We start from the raw sequence: 13,518 nt of genomic DNA on the forward strand, positions 1-13,518 counted from the left end.
ACTGTCAAGTATTATTTTTTCACCTCGTAAAGCCGACGGTTTCAGGTAGAAGATCCGTCAAGGACCGTAAAGATTACTCAATTTCACGTAAATTTTATTTTTTACGGTTGTAAAGATGTAACCTCGACAGTCGTGATTCATCGACAGGTGTAGTGACAATCGACACAATAGCAATAACCTCTGGTGTATGGATAAGATCCTTGCCTGACATGCTAGAGGTCATGAGTTCAAATGTCCTTTGAATAAAAAAAAACGGTAAAGTAAATTTTACAGAAGTGATTCGTAAATTTTTCTTACCCATGCAGTACTTTTTCCAATTTCACCGCCCGCCCATGTTTACGTCTCAAATAGTAATTTTTACCGAACTTCTCACGTACTTTCTCCAGTTTCTTTCTCTCCGAATATATGTCGATACAACGACTACTGCTGTTATTTCCATCTTTCACCTTGCTCAACTAGACATCGAAACAAATTCTTTAAGCCATCATTTAAATATTTCACAACATTTTTCTTCAATAATCCTGAAAAGACTGATGTTTAAAAAAATCCAAGAATAAATAAAATGAATTAATGAAGTGAATTCTAATTAATATCGACGAATAGGGCTCATCAGATTTTTATGAAAATTGATATGCTGAAAGTTTTTAATGCGAAAATGACTCGGTTAAATTTTTGAAAGCCTGGATGGGCCAGAAGAGTAGTTATTAATTTTCTTATCTTTTAAGGATTAACATTGAGTCTTACATTCTTTCTCTTTTTTACATCTTACAGTTTTTCATTATTTTTTTAAACTATAGGTGTAGATTTTAAAGAACATTTTGCGCGTTGGAAAATTTTGATTAATGGGCCATAAATGTTGAAATTAATTAATTAAGTGTGAAATCAATCGACTTGGCAACAACGCAAGTCAGGTTAGGTGAGCTCTCATTTCAGAAACAGAACACACACATGGAAACGCATCACACAGGCCTGCAAGCCGTTGAGCAATGTTGTCAAACCAAACTACCGCGCTAATCAAAGTCATCAGTACTCTAGCTTGACTCATGATGTACCAGGAGTACTACCTTAAGATTTCCTGCGTATCAACGATCGGGAGATTTCTTGAAAAAATCTGTCGCTATACTGAAATCCACATAAGTTTTTCTGTTGAGAAAGAGAGTGGGGAACATGGGTTCATATGTAAAATTTATGTGGTGGGGGTATATGCAACGAAACATTCCAAAATATCCGATAATTAATAATGAATCTTCACAACTGAAAATTTCTCTCTGATTAACTCAAGTTATCCGCTCGTCAACGGAATTCAATTCTCCGGTATTTCGAATCCGTCGTGACGATCCTGGGAATCACCGAATGAGAGCTTTTGTTGACTAATTACTTTTCAGACGAGCTAACTTCGAATACAAGCTCATTACCCGGGTGCCTTCGTCTTCCAAAGTAAACGAGAAAACGCGTGAAGGTAATTGTTCGCGAAAGGCCTCTTTAAACAGAATATTTTCAAGGATATTTTGTTCCACTCGGAGGGATTACGACAGAATTGCAATGACTCTGCCAAGTTCCCGAAATTTCCGTCAATTTATTTCATAGAAATTCCTCACTCCGTTGATTAATTCCTCGTGAAAAATTTTTACGATAAATTAAACTTCACGTTAACGCAGAGAAAGTCGTATAATCCAGTGAAAATCAATTAATCCTTAAATTCAAAACCGGGAAAATTCCTCCATTCACGTGTATACTTCATTCCTTTATAGGCTCTGCATATTTTCGGTCAATTGTAATTATTTATTAGATTTTTATCTTCATCGTTTTCATCTCTAAATTTATTACTAAAAATTCAACGAATTCAGTCATTGAATTTCTGAATTAAGTTGAAAAATTATTAAGTAATAAAAATAAATAAAAAAATATCCCATATTTTCTGGATAAATCAATGTAATTTTGCAATATTTTTTTTGTAACAAACAGCGCAAAAAAAATGTTATATTTATTTGTCTTCCAGAGTGATTCATCGCGCCCCGAAATTCCTAGTGAAATTCACTGATGCCGTGCCTGGCTCCTCAATTGTCCTCAAATTAAGCGCAATATCCTCAATTTGCAAATTCCCCTCCATGTTCATTCCGCTCGAGTACAAAGTAATATTCGATAGGCATCAATACACAAATGCCTTCTGATTTCTCAAATGGAGCAGAAGAATTCGCTCCACCTGATTCTCTAACGCATTCAAATTTCGCCTTCATCCCATAATTTTTAAATCCCTAACTTATTCACACCGAGAGTTAAAAAAAAATTCTCGACTCACGTAAATTTTCCCGAATTTTTCAATACCACAAAATAGTGAATTCCGAATGAACAACCGCAACCTCAATACCGCAAAAAAAAAATCAGACTGAAAGCCTTTCAAACTGAATAGATTTTTTTTTTCTCTCTTTTCATTAAAATTGCAATACTTCAATGTACGATAGAATGAGTTATCGAACTAGCGTTGGTTGCACGAATGAAACAAAGAGTTGGCATTGAAAAAAAAAAAGCGGGAACAAAAAGTGGCTTTGAAAGGCTACATCCCGTGATGCACGAGCATGAGCGAGAAAAAAAAAAATTGAGTCTTCATTATTCGAACCGTGCACTCCTGAGAAGCTATATGGCTCTCAGATTATTTGAGCAGACGAATATGCATTCAGGGAGATGCCTCCAGCGATGCTCAGCCCTAAGTAGATAAGTCTGAGCCGATAGTAAAAAGGGCTCGCAGACCTCAACGCCTTGTAGAATACTAAATTCCAACCCCTCAAGAAAGCCTCTCGATTAAAGAATAATGGCCCGAATCAAATCACCCAGAGAAATATTATTCAATAAAAATTTCGAATCTCTTTGGTCGTTTGAAGGAACATTTATGCAACTTTTACGGAATTTTTTTCCAGCAGTTCGATAATTATTTTTTAATTTCTCATTTTTGGTTCTAATGATTTGATTCCGTTAGGAGGAAATGATAAGAATGCAGAGAGAGATGATTATCATGAAAATTGAAAGGTGAAAGGAAAATTGAAAAATGATTTTACGGTTTTCTGAAAAATTTTCAAACTCATGCTTTTTTTCGATGGGGACAAAATATAAATATGGCTGCTTTCTGTCGATCAACAAGAAAATAAAAATTCCTATTTTCCAATGTATCTGGAAAGCTTTAAAATTGATATTTTTTTAAATATTTTTTTCAATAATCGAACAATACCTATCGATTCATTTTTTGTCTTCACAATTTGACGGAATTGATTGAAAAAACGGTATAGAATAAAAAATGGAGATGAAAAATGTCATGGAATTAATAAAATGCAACAGCAAAATGTCTGGAATTTTTAATCATCCTGCCATTAGACTAAAACTCAAAAGGGAATTCTAGAGTTGCGAGTGGTGAATTTTCTAATTTATTTCAATATTAAAACAAGTTTTAAATTCCGTAAAACCTATTCCTAAAATCAAATGTTCAAAATTTTCCCAGCCATATTTTTTTAGACTATCAGACTAAAAATCTCTGCAGGGCCAATAAATTCTCAGCATTTTTTCTAACCATCAGGATAAACGAAACAATAAATTACTTGTGCTTCCAAAAACAAGCCCACTAAACTGTGAACAAACAAATGTTTCAAACAAACGTTTTGGATGAAAAAAAGTGAATAAATAATGTCCTGAACAAAGACATTTCGAAATCCATACAGCACCAGGTGTTCCTGAATGAATAATTTCTCCATGATACCACTAGTCCCCCACAACCAACTTCAACAACAACATAGCCCCATCGATTACCGCTGCATGCGAAATCACCCGAGACCCAATCAGCCAACATCAACTTTTCCAACGACATGAGCAATTACATCAATCAATTCCCCATGGCGAAGGTCGGGGCAATAAATTAATAGCATTTAAAGAAGTGCCTCTAATATTGCTTCTACCCCTTGAATCTCAATTTAATGATCTATTATTAATCCATTACTTTCTTCGTCATATTTCATTTTCTAAACAATAAACTTACGATGTATCTTATCTATTTTATTTTATCTACATTATGTCTTGCTTACTATCTCTCCAAAGCCCTTGCCACCATCATTTTGTAGTTTGCAATAATTTCAATATGATAATTGATATTTGGTAATTATCAAAATGTCAAAACTATACGAATAATAATTATAAAAATCAGCACAACAAAAAGTGACAAAATAACGAATTAATAATAAAAGTGGAGGCTTGAGTGTAGAGAGAGAGTTGTAAATCGAATGCGAATAATTAATTTTTCAAACAATCTAGCTAAATAAAGCCCTGAACAGTGTCCGTGTTCGTCGTTTGTAATAATTTCAATCATAATTAACATTTGGTAATTACCAGAATGTTAAAGATGCGAATAAGAATGATAAAGATCAAAACAACAAAGTATGACAAAATAACAAACTAATAAAAGGGCACGGTTACCTTCAGAGAGGGAGTTGTAAATTAAATGAGAATAATAAAATTTTTAAATAATAGTGTTTTGAAAATTCATCAAATAAAAAAATGTTTGTATTTGCGGAAGTAATTTCTGTAGTGAGTGCACGTTTTGCATGGAGTTGAATCCGTAGATCGGCGATAAAGTAACACCGGCTGAGAGGGTGAAAGTGGGTGGGTGGGTGGTGGGTGGTGGGCGGTGGGGTTGTTGGGTGGTCGCAGACTCGTGACGATCGACCGCGCGCCATTGGCTATTCAGGGCTTAACGTGCAACTGCAGTACTCACCATAACAAAACGTGTCGATAAATATTCTGCTGATGATTACAGCCCGGACGATGAGAGCTAGGGGGTCCAGATGATCTCTGAGTTTGGGCTCTGCCAGATGAGAATAATTGGGGGAGATGCACTTGACAGGTCACTGTGGACTGTTAGGCCGAAACTACTGTCACGATTTCATGTCAGCCGGTCGTTCCCGGCCACGGCTACCTTTTCTATTCTGCGCATGTTTCTACTCCCTTCAGCCCCCACCATTTTGTCGACGCTTTTTACCATTTTCCACGGCAACCGATGGCGGATGTGCGCCGCCTAGGTTCAAGGGGGTGAAAAACATGAGTCACGGCCAGAAACATATTTGTTACATACTTGAGTTCAATTAGCGTTTAAGACCTCATTACGTTCTTATTTGATTTCCTTTTCGGAATCAATTTTTTTAGATTTTTTCAGTTCCTTCCACGCGATCTACTCATTATTATTTCGGAAAAAATTCGGAAATTTTTTCCTTTTTATTAGATTTGAAACATTATAATAATTTGTATTTAAGCAGAGTTTTTATTAATATAGATTTTCCCCAGGTTTCAAATTAATCTTTATTATATATTTTGAAATTAATTAAATTGAACCACTTTATATTTTAAATGAGATTACGATGTAATTAGAGATTTAAGTAATTGAATTTGTCATCGCGGAAGGAATTTATTCGCGATGAATGAGTTAATGGTAATTTAACGGAAGGATTTGAAGCGTTTGGGGTATGAAATTTATTTATTTGACAAATTGTTCAGGACAAAATTGGGAAAGACTTGAATATTATAGAGCAATTATTCTTGCTGAGCTATCTAACAATTTAATTGAGATTTTAAGAAGTCGAAAATGAAAAATAATATTTGGTGAATTCTCGAGTTTAATTAAAGTGGGGAAAGGTGATTAATGGCTGAGATTCAACTTGCAAAAAAATTCGGAAAAATGATCCACTCCGTCCTTGATTTTTAATTAAAATTGGAAAGAGGATTAATTATGTTAGGATAGAATTTCTTCCGTAGTGGATCATTAAAGGTGATTCAGAATATTTGCATAGAATTTTTTTCCCCGGTTAATTGGTTTTTTTTCAGCCTCGCTTTCCGAACTTTTCAACTTCTCTATGGCACCGTAAACAGAAAGAAAAAAAACAACGGACAGAATAGAATCCATATATTTTGCAGTACTAATGTGTTGAATGTGTAGTTGAATAATTGTTGTATTTTTAACGAGAACTCTTGATATCTTTTAATAATTAGTAACGCTTCAACAGAATTATCAATTAGTAACAACTCAATATTGGAAGGGAGAAAAGCAACTCGCGCTTTCACAAAGTTCTTTAATTAGTTTTCTTCGCGGATTCAGGGATTTTATGGTTGAGAAATTTCCGTACGTTAGGGTTCACTCGAAAATTTAAAAACCTTGACGAAATAGTGAATAGGAAGTTAAATTGAAATAAAAACGGAAAAGGGATTTTTATATGTTGTTTTCCCAAGGATTCGTAAATTTTGTTTTCATAATTCTTGAATGAAGAGATGATAATTTATCTTCCAAGAGAGACTGGAAATGAAATTGCGGAATGTCAGAATAAAAAATATTTCTGCGTTCCGGCGTTTAATTAAAATAAGGAAAAGTGTTTATCGGGCCTGAGATTGAACTTCTCTTGTGAAAAATAGCGATGAGTAATTAAAGATTTTTTCTAAAGCTTCTCTCTTCTCATTTCATTAATTTTATCGTCAGAGCATCTAGAATTCTTAATTGATTCTCTACGGAATAAATAAAATGCTAATAAAATAATTCCTAATGATTAACTATTAATTATTATTCTAGAAAATTTATTCTGACATTGTAATAACAAATGCAATGAGCCCATAGAAATTTTTTATTTCGGGAAAACTCTATCAAATAATTACAATTTCTGAAGTTTAACGTTTTTTAAAAATTCTTCCACATTCCGCTGCGCCAAAAAAATTGAAGGGGAATTAATAACTAATTATTGACAAATTATAATAATACTGAATTTCTTCGTTCATTGAATTATAGGAGATTGTGAGTTTGAGATAAATTCAGTAGTAAAGTGGTAAATGAGGATGAGTGCATTTTTTCAAGACCAGTTTTTGGCCCATATCTCGGAATTAAAGGAGCAAAGCGAAATTTTTACATAAACATTTTTTATAGAAAAAGATGAGAGCTACAAATAAGGTATTTATGAAAAAGTCGTTATCTCCCTTCAATCTCGAGATATTCTCTAAAAATCGGCCTCAAAAAAAGTGTACTAATCTTATAATTTATCACTTGGTTCCGGAAGTAGTTTGATAAGCTCTAGGTTATCGGGAATTGAAAATAATGGATGATGATTAGGTCTATTGATTTGATATGAACAGATGAAATGGGGTGATGTATAGCCTTAAAACGAGAATAGACGAGCTACACTCAGTGGATTTTCGAGGAAAGTTTGAAAGGTATAGATATGCCGCAGCAGCATCTGGAAATTAAGGGGATGAGGAAAGTTCTGAGTGGTTGCAGTATTATTGATGAGATTTCAGCGATAAGGAAATTACGGCGAACTCGTCTCGGGGTTTCTCGTCGGGAATTATCACAAACGAGAATTCATCACCAACAATAATCTCCCGAGAATCTCACCCGCTATTTTTAAACCACGATTATTTGAATTTTTTGTGTACGACTTTAAGATCTACTTCCACCTGGAACTGACCTCTAGATTCAATCACACGAGTATAAATTTCCAGGAGAACTTGACAGTAGATGAGTAACCAACGGTCGGATGTGGAGAACCCGACGGAATCATCAGCAAGAAACCCCTCGACCCTGGAAATTTACTGGAATTCCAGTCACAAAAAGTAAATCTGAATTTTCAGTCGTCAAGACTTGCCTTGGGAGATTATAAACATTATAAACATTTGATAAAGTACATGTGAATTTCTGTGGGAAATTTTTTTTTAACTCACGAAATAAAACTGGCTGAAATCTGAGTTTGAAAAATTATCAATTATTAGAGTTTGAATTAAATTTGATTTAAAAACAATCACTAATTTTTTTTTATATTAAAAATTCAACATCAATTGCAAATTTTTAATAGATTGAAAAGCACGACAATTATTACTTGATTGTAGAGTCCGAAATGCGGAAGATTTGGGGAATACAAAAAAAAGTTAATAATCGACCCTGAAAATTTACTGGAATTCCAGTCACAAAAAGTAAATCTGAATTTTCAGTCGTCAAGACTTGCCTTGAGAGATTATAAACATTATAAACATTTGATAAAGTACAAGTGAATTTCTGTGGGAAATTTTTTTTTAACTCACGAAATAAAACTGGCTGAAATCTGAGTTTGCAAAATTATCAATCATTAGAGTTTGAATTAAATTTCAATTAAAAACAATCACTAATTTTTTTTTTATATTAAAAATTCAATATCAATTGCAAATTTTTAATAGATTGAAAAGCACGACAATTATTACTTGATTGTAGAGTCCGAAATGCGGAAATTTTGGGGAATACAAAAAAAAATTAACTGATTCGTCAGAAAAGAATTGTACAGAAATTTAATGTCACTTTGTTGTTGATAAAAATTTCAAGTATTTTTACTTGAGATTTCCACTATAATGTTTCACGAGTTGATTACTCATCACATTTAGTGATCGTGCCAATAGAAATAATCACATTGCAATTCGAATAATTCAATTGCACAATTGGACGGGACATGAGCAATTAATTGTCCATCAGTTCTCTTCCGGGAAGAATAAACAAACATCCTCAGCAAATAAAAGGGACTTTATTGATCGGAAAATTCATCGAAAATAATTAATCTGAACAATTTGCTTTCCACAATCCAGAAAATTCGTAAAAGATCTTTTACAATTGTTAGCTCGAAATCTTAAGACGAATTATAATTTTTTTGTTGTAAAATTTGAACAACCCTCGGTGTTCAACAAATTACCGAAACCCACTCAGCCTTTTTCAATTGTCGAAATACTTCGCTTTTTTTATAATTTCCCATTAATCAATTAGAATAACAAACTTTTAAGATTTCACTGAATAAAGTCTGCACTGAGAAAAATAATGACTGTTGCCAAGTAAATCGAATTAATTGGCGAAGTAAATAAATATATCAGAATAATGTTTTCTGCCTATGAATAATTAAAAATCGCGTCAATTGTTCATACAAATTGTTAATTGAAATAGAACTCCCAAGATCTGCGTACCAGCGGGTCAATCATGCAAAAGGCCGAATGTTTTTCAGGAATATTTGTTGAAGTGGTAAAGGTCACTAGATTGGAAAGAGTTCCTCTTGGCTGAGTGCCCGAATTATTTGTACCTCAAGGGTACAGCAATGCCTTCGTACCGATCATTCTCAATTCCCCAGCTCTTCATCAAGACTCTCTTCTTGATAGTTCCACGATAGCCCTTGACATCCGTTATCATCCTCAACCACAAGCCAATCATCTCGATCATGTACCACCTCTTCATGTTCTCCTCGACTTCCAAGTCTCTGGGGTTCTCCATCGAAGTGTCTCCGTCCTCGTTTTCATCGAGACCCATCTCGTACTCGTCGATGGGAGCTAAAGGGCTCGGAAAGGTCTCCAAACTTGCAGATGCGAAGAGATCCCCCAAGATATCCTCGTTCCGAGTCAAAACTCTGCGAACTGTCACTCGAACTGTCTCCAATAACCGACGAAACCGATTTTCAGGCCTCTCGTTCAGCAATAGATCGAGGTATCGATCTTGCTTCGAAGAAGGGGTATCTCCAGGGGGTGGCGAAGTGCTTAATGTATTTTTTATGAAGTCGTGCATCTCCTCGATTGATTCAAAACAATTTATCTGCGCAAATCCGTCGAAATTTTCCCGATATTCGTGCGCCATTTGGTGAAGACTCTCGTCCTCTGTCACTTTTATTTCTGGTGGGTCTGAAGACAGAATTAATAATTAATGTTTTCAAAATTAAAATATTTAGTGAATTAATAAATTCTGAAAAAAAACTTCTCTATTTTCAATTTTTTTAAATAAATTTACGACAAACAATTGATAGAATTGAGGTGAAAGAGGATATTGTTTTTAATGTTTATTATTAATCAATGTCTCACAATGTTTCCTCACTGGGGAATAATTTTCTCATTTCCCAGTGAACTTTTGCAAAAATTCACAAAACTTTATTAACAATTGATAAAAAATAAACAGGACTGTGCAAACTCGTGAGTCATTGCATAATAATAAAACCTAAAAAAGATATATTGTTTTCCCGTCAATCTGATCCACGATTTCCTGAAAATTTACAAAAAACATTAAAAATGAGAAAATACCCGCAATAATTTTTTAAAGAACACTTGACACTTGACACTTGAAATGTTTAAATATTTCTCGTGATTAATATCGTTTAGAGATTGCTGGAGTTTACAAATTGTTTCCTATTACTTCAGGTGCGAGTTAAACGGAATATTTACTAAGACTATTATTTACTACTATTAATTTACTATTGATAATGAATATTTACGGTTCTCAGAAAAATGAAGAAGATCTTCAATATACGAAATGTATACAACAGATAATTTATATTATACATTATTTTTGAATCTACTTGCGCGATTCGTATTGAATATTCATAGACTTTTTGGACGTGACTGGTTTATGATAGCCTTTTGTAGAAAATAATTAATCATTCTCCATATTCCACTGCAGATCTGCATCGAGCCCATCAATATCCAATTTTTATCGAAATTTGTTCCATAGATGCATGAAATTTTATAAAAACTTTGTACTTTATAATCGATTCATGAATATTCAGTGCGCAGATCGCCATTGTCTCGAATTGCCTATGGGGTTTATGATGAATTCTTTACGACAATCATTTCATGCAAACAATTTCAAAAGTCGCATTATTATCGCAACTTGCACATTTATTAAACTTCGAAAAGCGAAATTCCTTTTAATTATCAATTTTAAATGGCAGTTTATAGACTTGACTGAAATATTTCAATTAAAAAATCAATTAGTCATTGGATTTTAAATGGAAAACATTCTTATAAATAAAAAACGACTTGATTCTCGTACCTAAAATTGAGCCGGAGACAGTGGGATTATCTGGAATTGGCGTAACAGGTCTCAAATCAGCTTCTTCAACTTCCTCATCATCTTTATCACTGGAATCCGCATCCTCCTCAGCTCGCCAATTTTCACCATTTATTTCGTGGTTTTCTGAGCGACTGACTCGGCCTGGAGATTCTGAAGGCAATTAAAAAATACTGGAGTAATAAAACCGACAAAAAAATGCAACTCCACAAAAAAATTTCTAATCATGTATTTAATCCTCATAACACCATCCCATTGAGTTCAATTAATTATTTTACCATTACCATTCATACTCTGAAATAATTCCGTATATTTTGCTGAAGAATTATATATATATATATATATATTAAAAAATAAATTTAAAACACATGAATTATTCTTATTATTTTATATATACAAATATCAATTCTTCATGAATTAAACATATATATAAAAAAACATGTATTAAATATGTACTTTATTTTTATATAAATTGAACCAATTTAATATATTTTGAATCATAATTATGATTAGTTATTAATAATAACAATTAATACTCAATTAATTATCTATCAATTATTAATTAATAATGATTATGATCAGATTTGAGATTTTAAACAAATATATTTTTATATGATATAGGGAACGGATTATTTTTGTCAATATATATTAGTGGGTTATTTGTAATTATTGATTACCATCGAATTCATGGGATGGTCCAGCTTCAACCATATCGATTGTCTCGTCTTCTTCGACGATACTCTCGTTGTGGTACTCGTTGGCACCGCACGGTCCCAAAAACCACTGGCCCACCAAATTCCTGTAACTTTTGGTTCTCACAACTGTCCGGGGTACAGTCGCCCTTGTAGCTGTTAAAATATCTTTCGTGTGTATTTTCATTCCTCGGTGCTCATCGAGGCGAACTGATCGCTTCAGCTTCTCGTTACTATCATTATCTGCGATTAACGAGTTCTCTTCGATGATATAAGACTCGTCAGAGCACTCGAGGTGCTGTCGAAAATTCTGGACTGATTAAGTGCATTACTATTTTTTATTTATTTACAGAGTACAGATATTTTATTTTTGAGTCTCTTATCTTTTTTTTATTAATGCAGTTTCCCTTAATTTTATTGTGGAATTCTCGATTTTTTATTAATTTACAGAGTACAGAAATTTTATTTTTGAGTCTCTTATCTTTTTTAATTAATGCAGTTTCCCTCAATTTTCATCGCAATCACGGGTTTTGCAAAATATTTCGTGAAGTCTATGATATCTTCGTCAAAATATCAATTCTCTAGATATCAAAATTCCTATTAAATTGATTGATGAACGCCAATTGCCTCAAAATCAGCTGACATCCCCATTGAATCATTGCGATTTAATGATTTTGATTCGATTTCAAGGCGATTGTGAGTCAATATCACTCGATTTAATCGGAATTTCGATTTCATCTCTTAATATTAATTAGGGAAAGAGTTATTAATTTTTATCCTGGGGATTCCGTGCTCTTGATTCGTCCAACTTCAACCCCCAATAACTTGAAGAAAGTGCATCTGATCGAAAAGTTGCTGAGGACTTTTCGATCCAAAATTCCACCCCCAACTTGTGTGGAAGTTTGGACGTTGGATTTTCAGACACTCCGTAGATCTATCGATCACAATCTTCAATTTCAATTTTATCTTGTGAATGTAAAATAGTTCTCAATTTGAATTTCTCATTCTGTTGTGGAAACGACTCCAATAGTTATTAAAAAATCGCAATAAAATAGATAAAAAATTATCGAAGAGTGGCAGATCTAGATATTGATTCCAAGGGATCTCTCAAATTTACAGAAAAATAATATAAAATATGCAGTTTAGCATGATAGGAGAAAATAATATATTTGATAGTTAATAATAATTTATAATCAAAATGGAACGTCAGATGTTGTTTTTTGATGATTTTTCCGTAAATATGCTACACGGAGAAAAATATTTAGTAAAAATTACGGAACTTTCAGTTCACTTACCGATTACGGAGTTGATTCGAAAAATTCAAGTGACGGTATCGTTATTTTTCACCGATAATTCAGATAAAAATTACGGAACACCGCAGAAAAATTCCGTGACTTTAGATAAAAATTACGTGACAGTTCCGTAAAATTTCCGACAACCACATTTAGCTCCAGAATTACGGAAAATACACGTAATTTTTATTGAATATTTCTCTCAGTGTAGATCCCTTGGAATCAATATCTCAATCTGCCACTCTTCAATAATTTTTCCTCCATTTTATCATGATTTTTTTATAACTACTATTTAATTAATTTCCACAATTCAGTTGAAAGCAGAATTGATAAACATTTTACAAGAACAAAATAAAATCTAATCCCACGATTAATGATTAGTTCGATAGATAGGGCCTTAAATGATAAGTACCTTGGATTTTATGGTTTTAAATATTTTTATAAACAATTACCTGTGAGTTATCACTGTCCTCGCAATGTCCCTCACCCGCGATTTGTTGTAGAATGACAAATGTCGATACGGATGTGTCTAGGATACTATTTCGATCGCAGGTCATTGACGAAACGATCGGAGTAGCCAGGGTCTAATGCGAATTGCGCATCTGCGAACAATATTGCATCGTCAATAATCGAATACGTTATTTATATCGATCTCGTTATTTGGTCATCAACCCACTTCTCAGGT

General features: G+C 33.3%; 3 protein-coding genes across 4 annotated transcripts in view; all 3 read right to left on the bottom strand.

Moving 5' to 3' along the window:
* GlcAT-P (Glucuronyltransferase P) overlaps positions 1 to 4,896 on the bottom strand; it is a 40,712-nt gene extending 35,816 nt beyond the window's left edge. Inside the window, exon 1 of the mRNA XM_011306582.1 lies at positions 4,754 to 4,896. The gene's annotated coding sequence lies outside the window, so the exon portion shown is untranslated. The remainder of the gene's footprint in view (positions 1 to 4,753) is intronic.
* LOC105267629 (uncharacterized) lies at positions 95 to 2,110 on the bottom strand. Its single transcript, XM_011306616.1, has 3 exons — positions 2,039 to 2,110; positions 298 to 455; positions 95 to 236 (listed from the first exon to the last, which is right to left on the bottom strand). Exons 1-3 carry the CDS (start codon positions 2,108 to 2,110, stop codon positions 95 to 97), a joined length of 372 nt encoding a protein of 123 aa, XP_011304918.1.
* Positions 4,897 to 9,024: 4,128 nt separating the features above from the next.
* Positions 9,025 to 13,420, bottom strand: LOC105267614 (uncharacterized). Of its 2 annotated transcripts, none has more exons than XM_011306584.1 (4): positions 13,286 to 13,420; positions 11,527 to 11,839; positions 10,832 to 11,002; positions 9,025 to 9,690 (listed from the first exon to the last, which is right to left on the bottom strand). In XM_011306584.1, the coding sequence occupies exons 1-4, from the start codon at positions 13,388 to 13,390 to the stop codon at positions 9,092 to 9,094; spliced, it is 1,188 nt and encodes a 395-aa protein (XP_011304886.1). In that variant the 5' UTR covers positions 13,391 to 13,420; the 3' UTR covers positions 9,025 to 9,091. The 2 variants fall into 2 exon arrangements, with proteins under 2 accessions (XP_011304886.1, XP_011304885.1); XM_011306583.1 differs by having other exon boundaries at positions 11,527 to 11,851.
* Between the last annotated feature and the right edge of the window lie 98 nt (positions 13,421 to 13,518).

The sequence above is a fragment of the Fopius arisanus genome, unplaced genomic scaffold (genome assembly GCF_000806365.1).
Source record: "Fopius arisanus strain USDA-PBARC FA_bdor unplaced genomic scaffold, ASM80636v1 scaffold00048, whole genome shotgun sequence".
Classification (NCBI taxonomy): Eukaryota; Metazoa; Arthropoda; class Insecta; order Hymenoptera; family Braconidae; genus Fopius; species Fopius arisanus.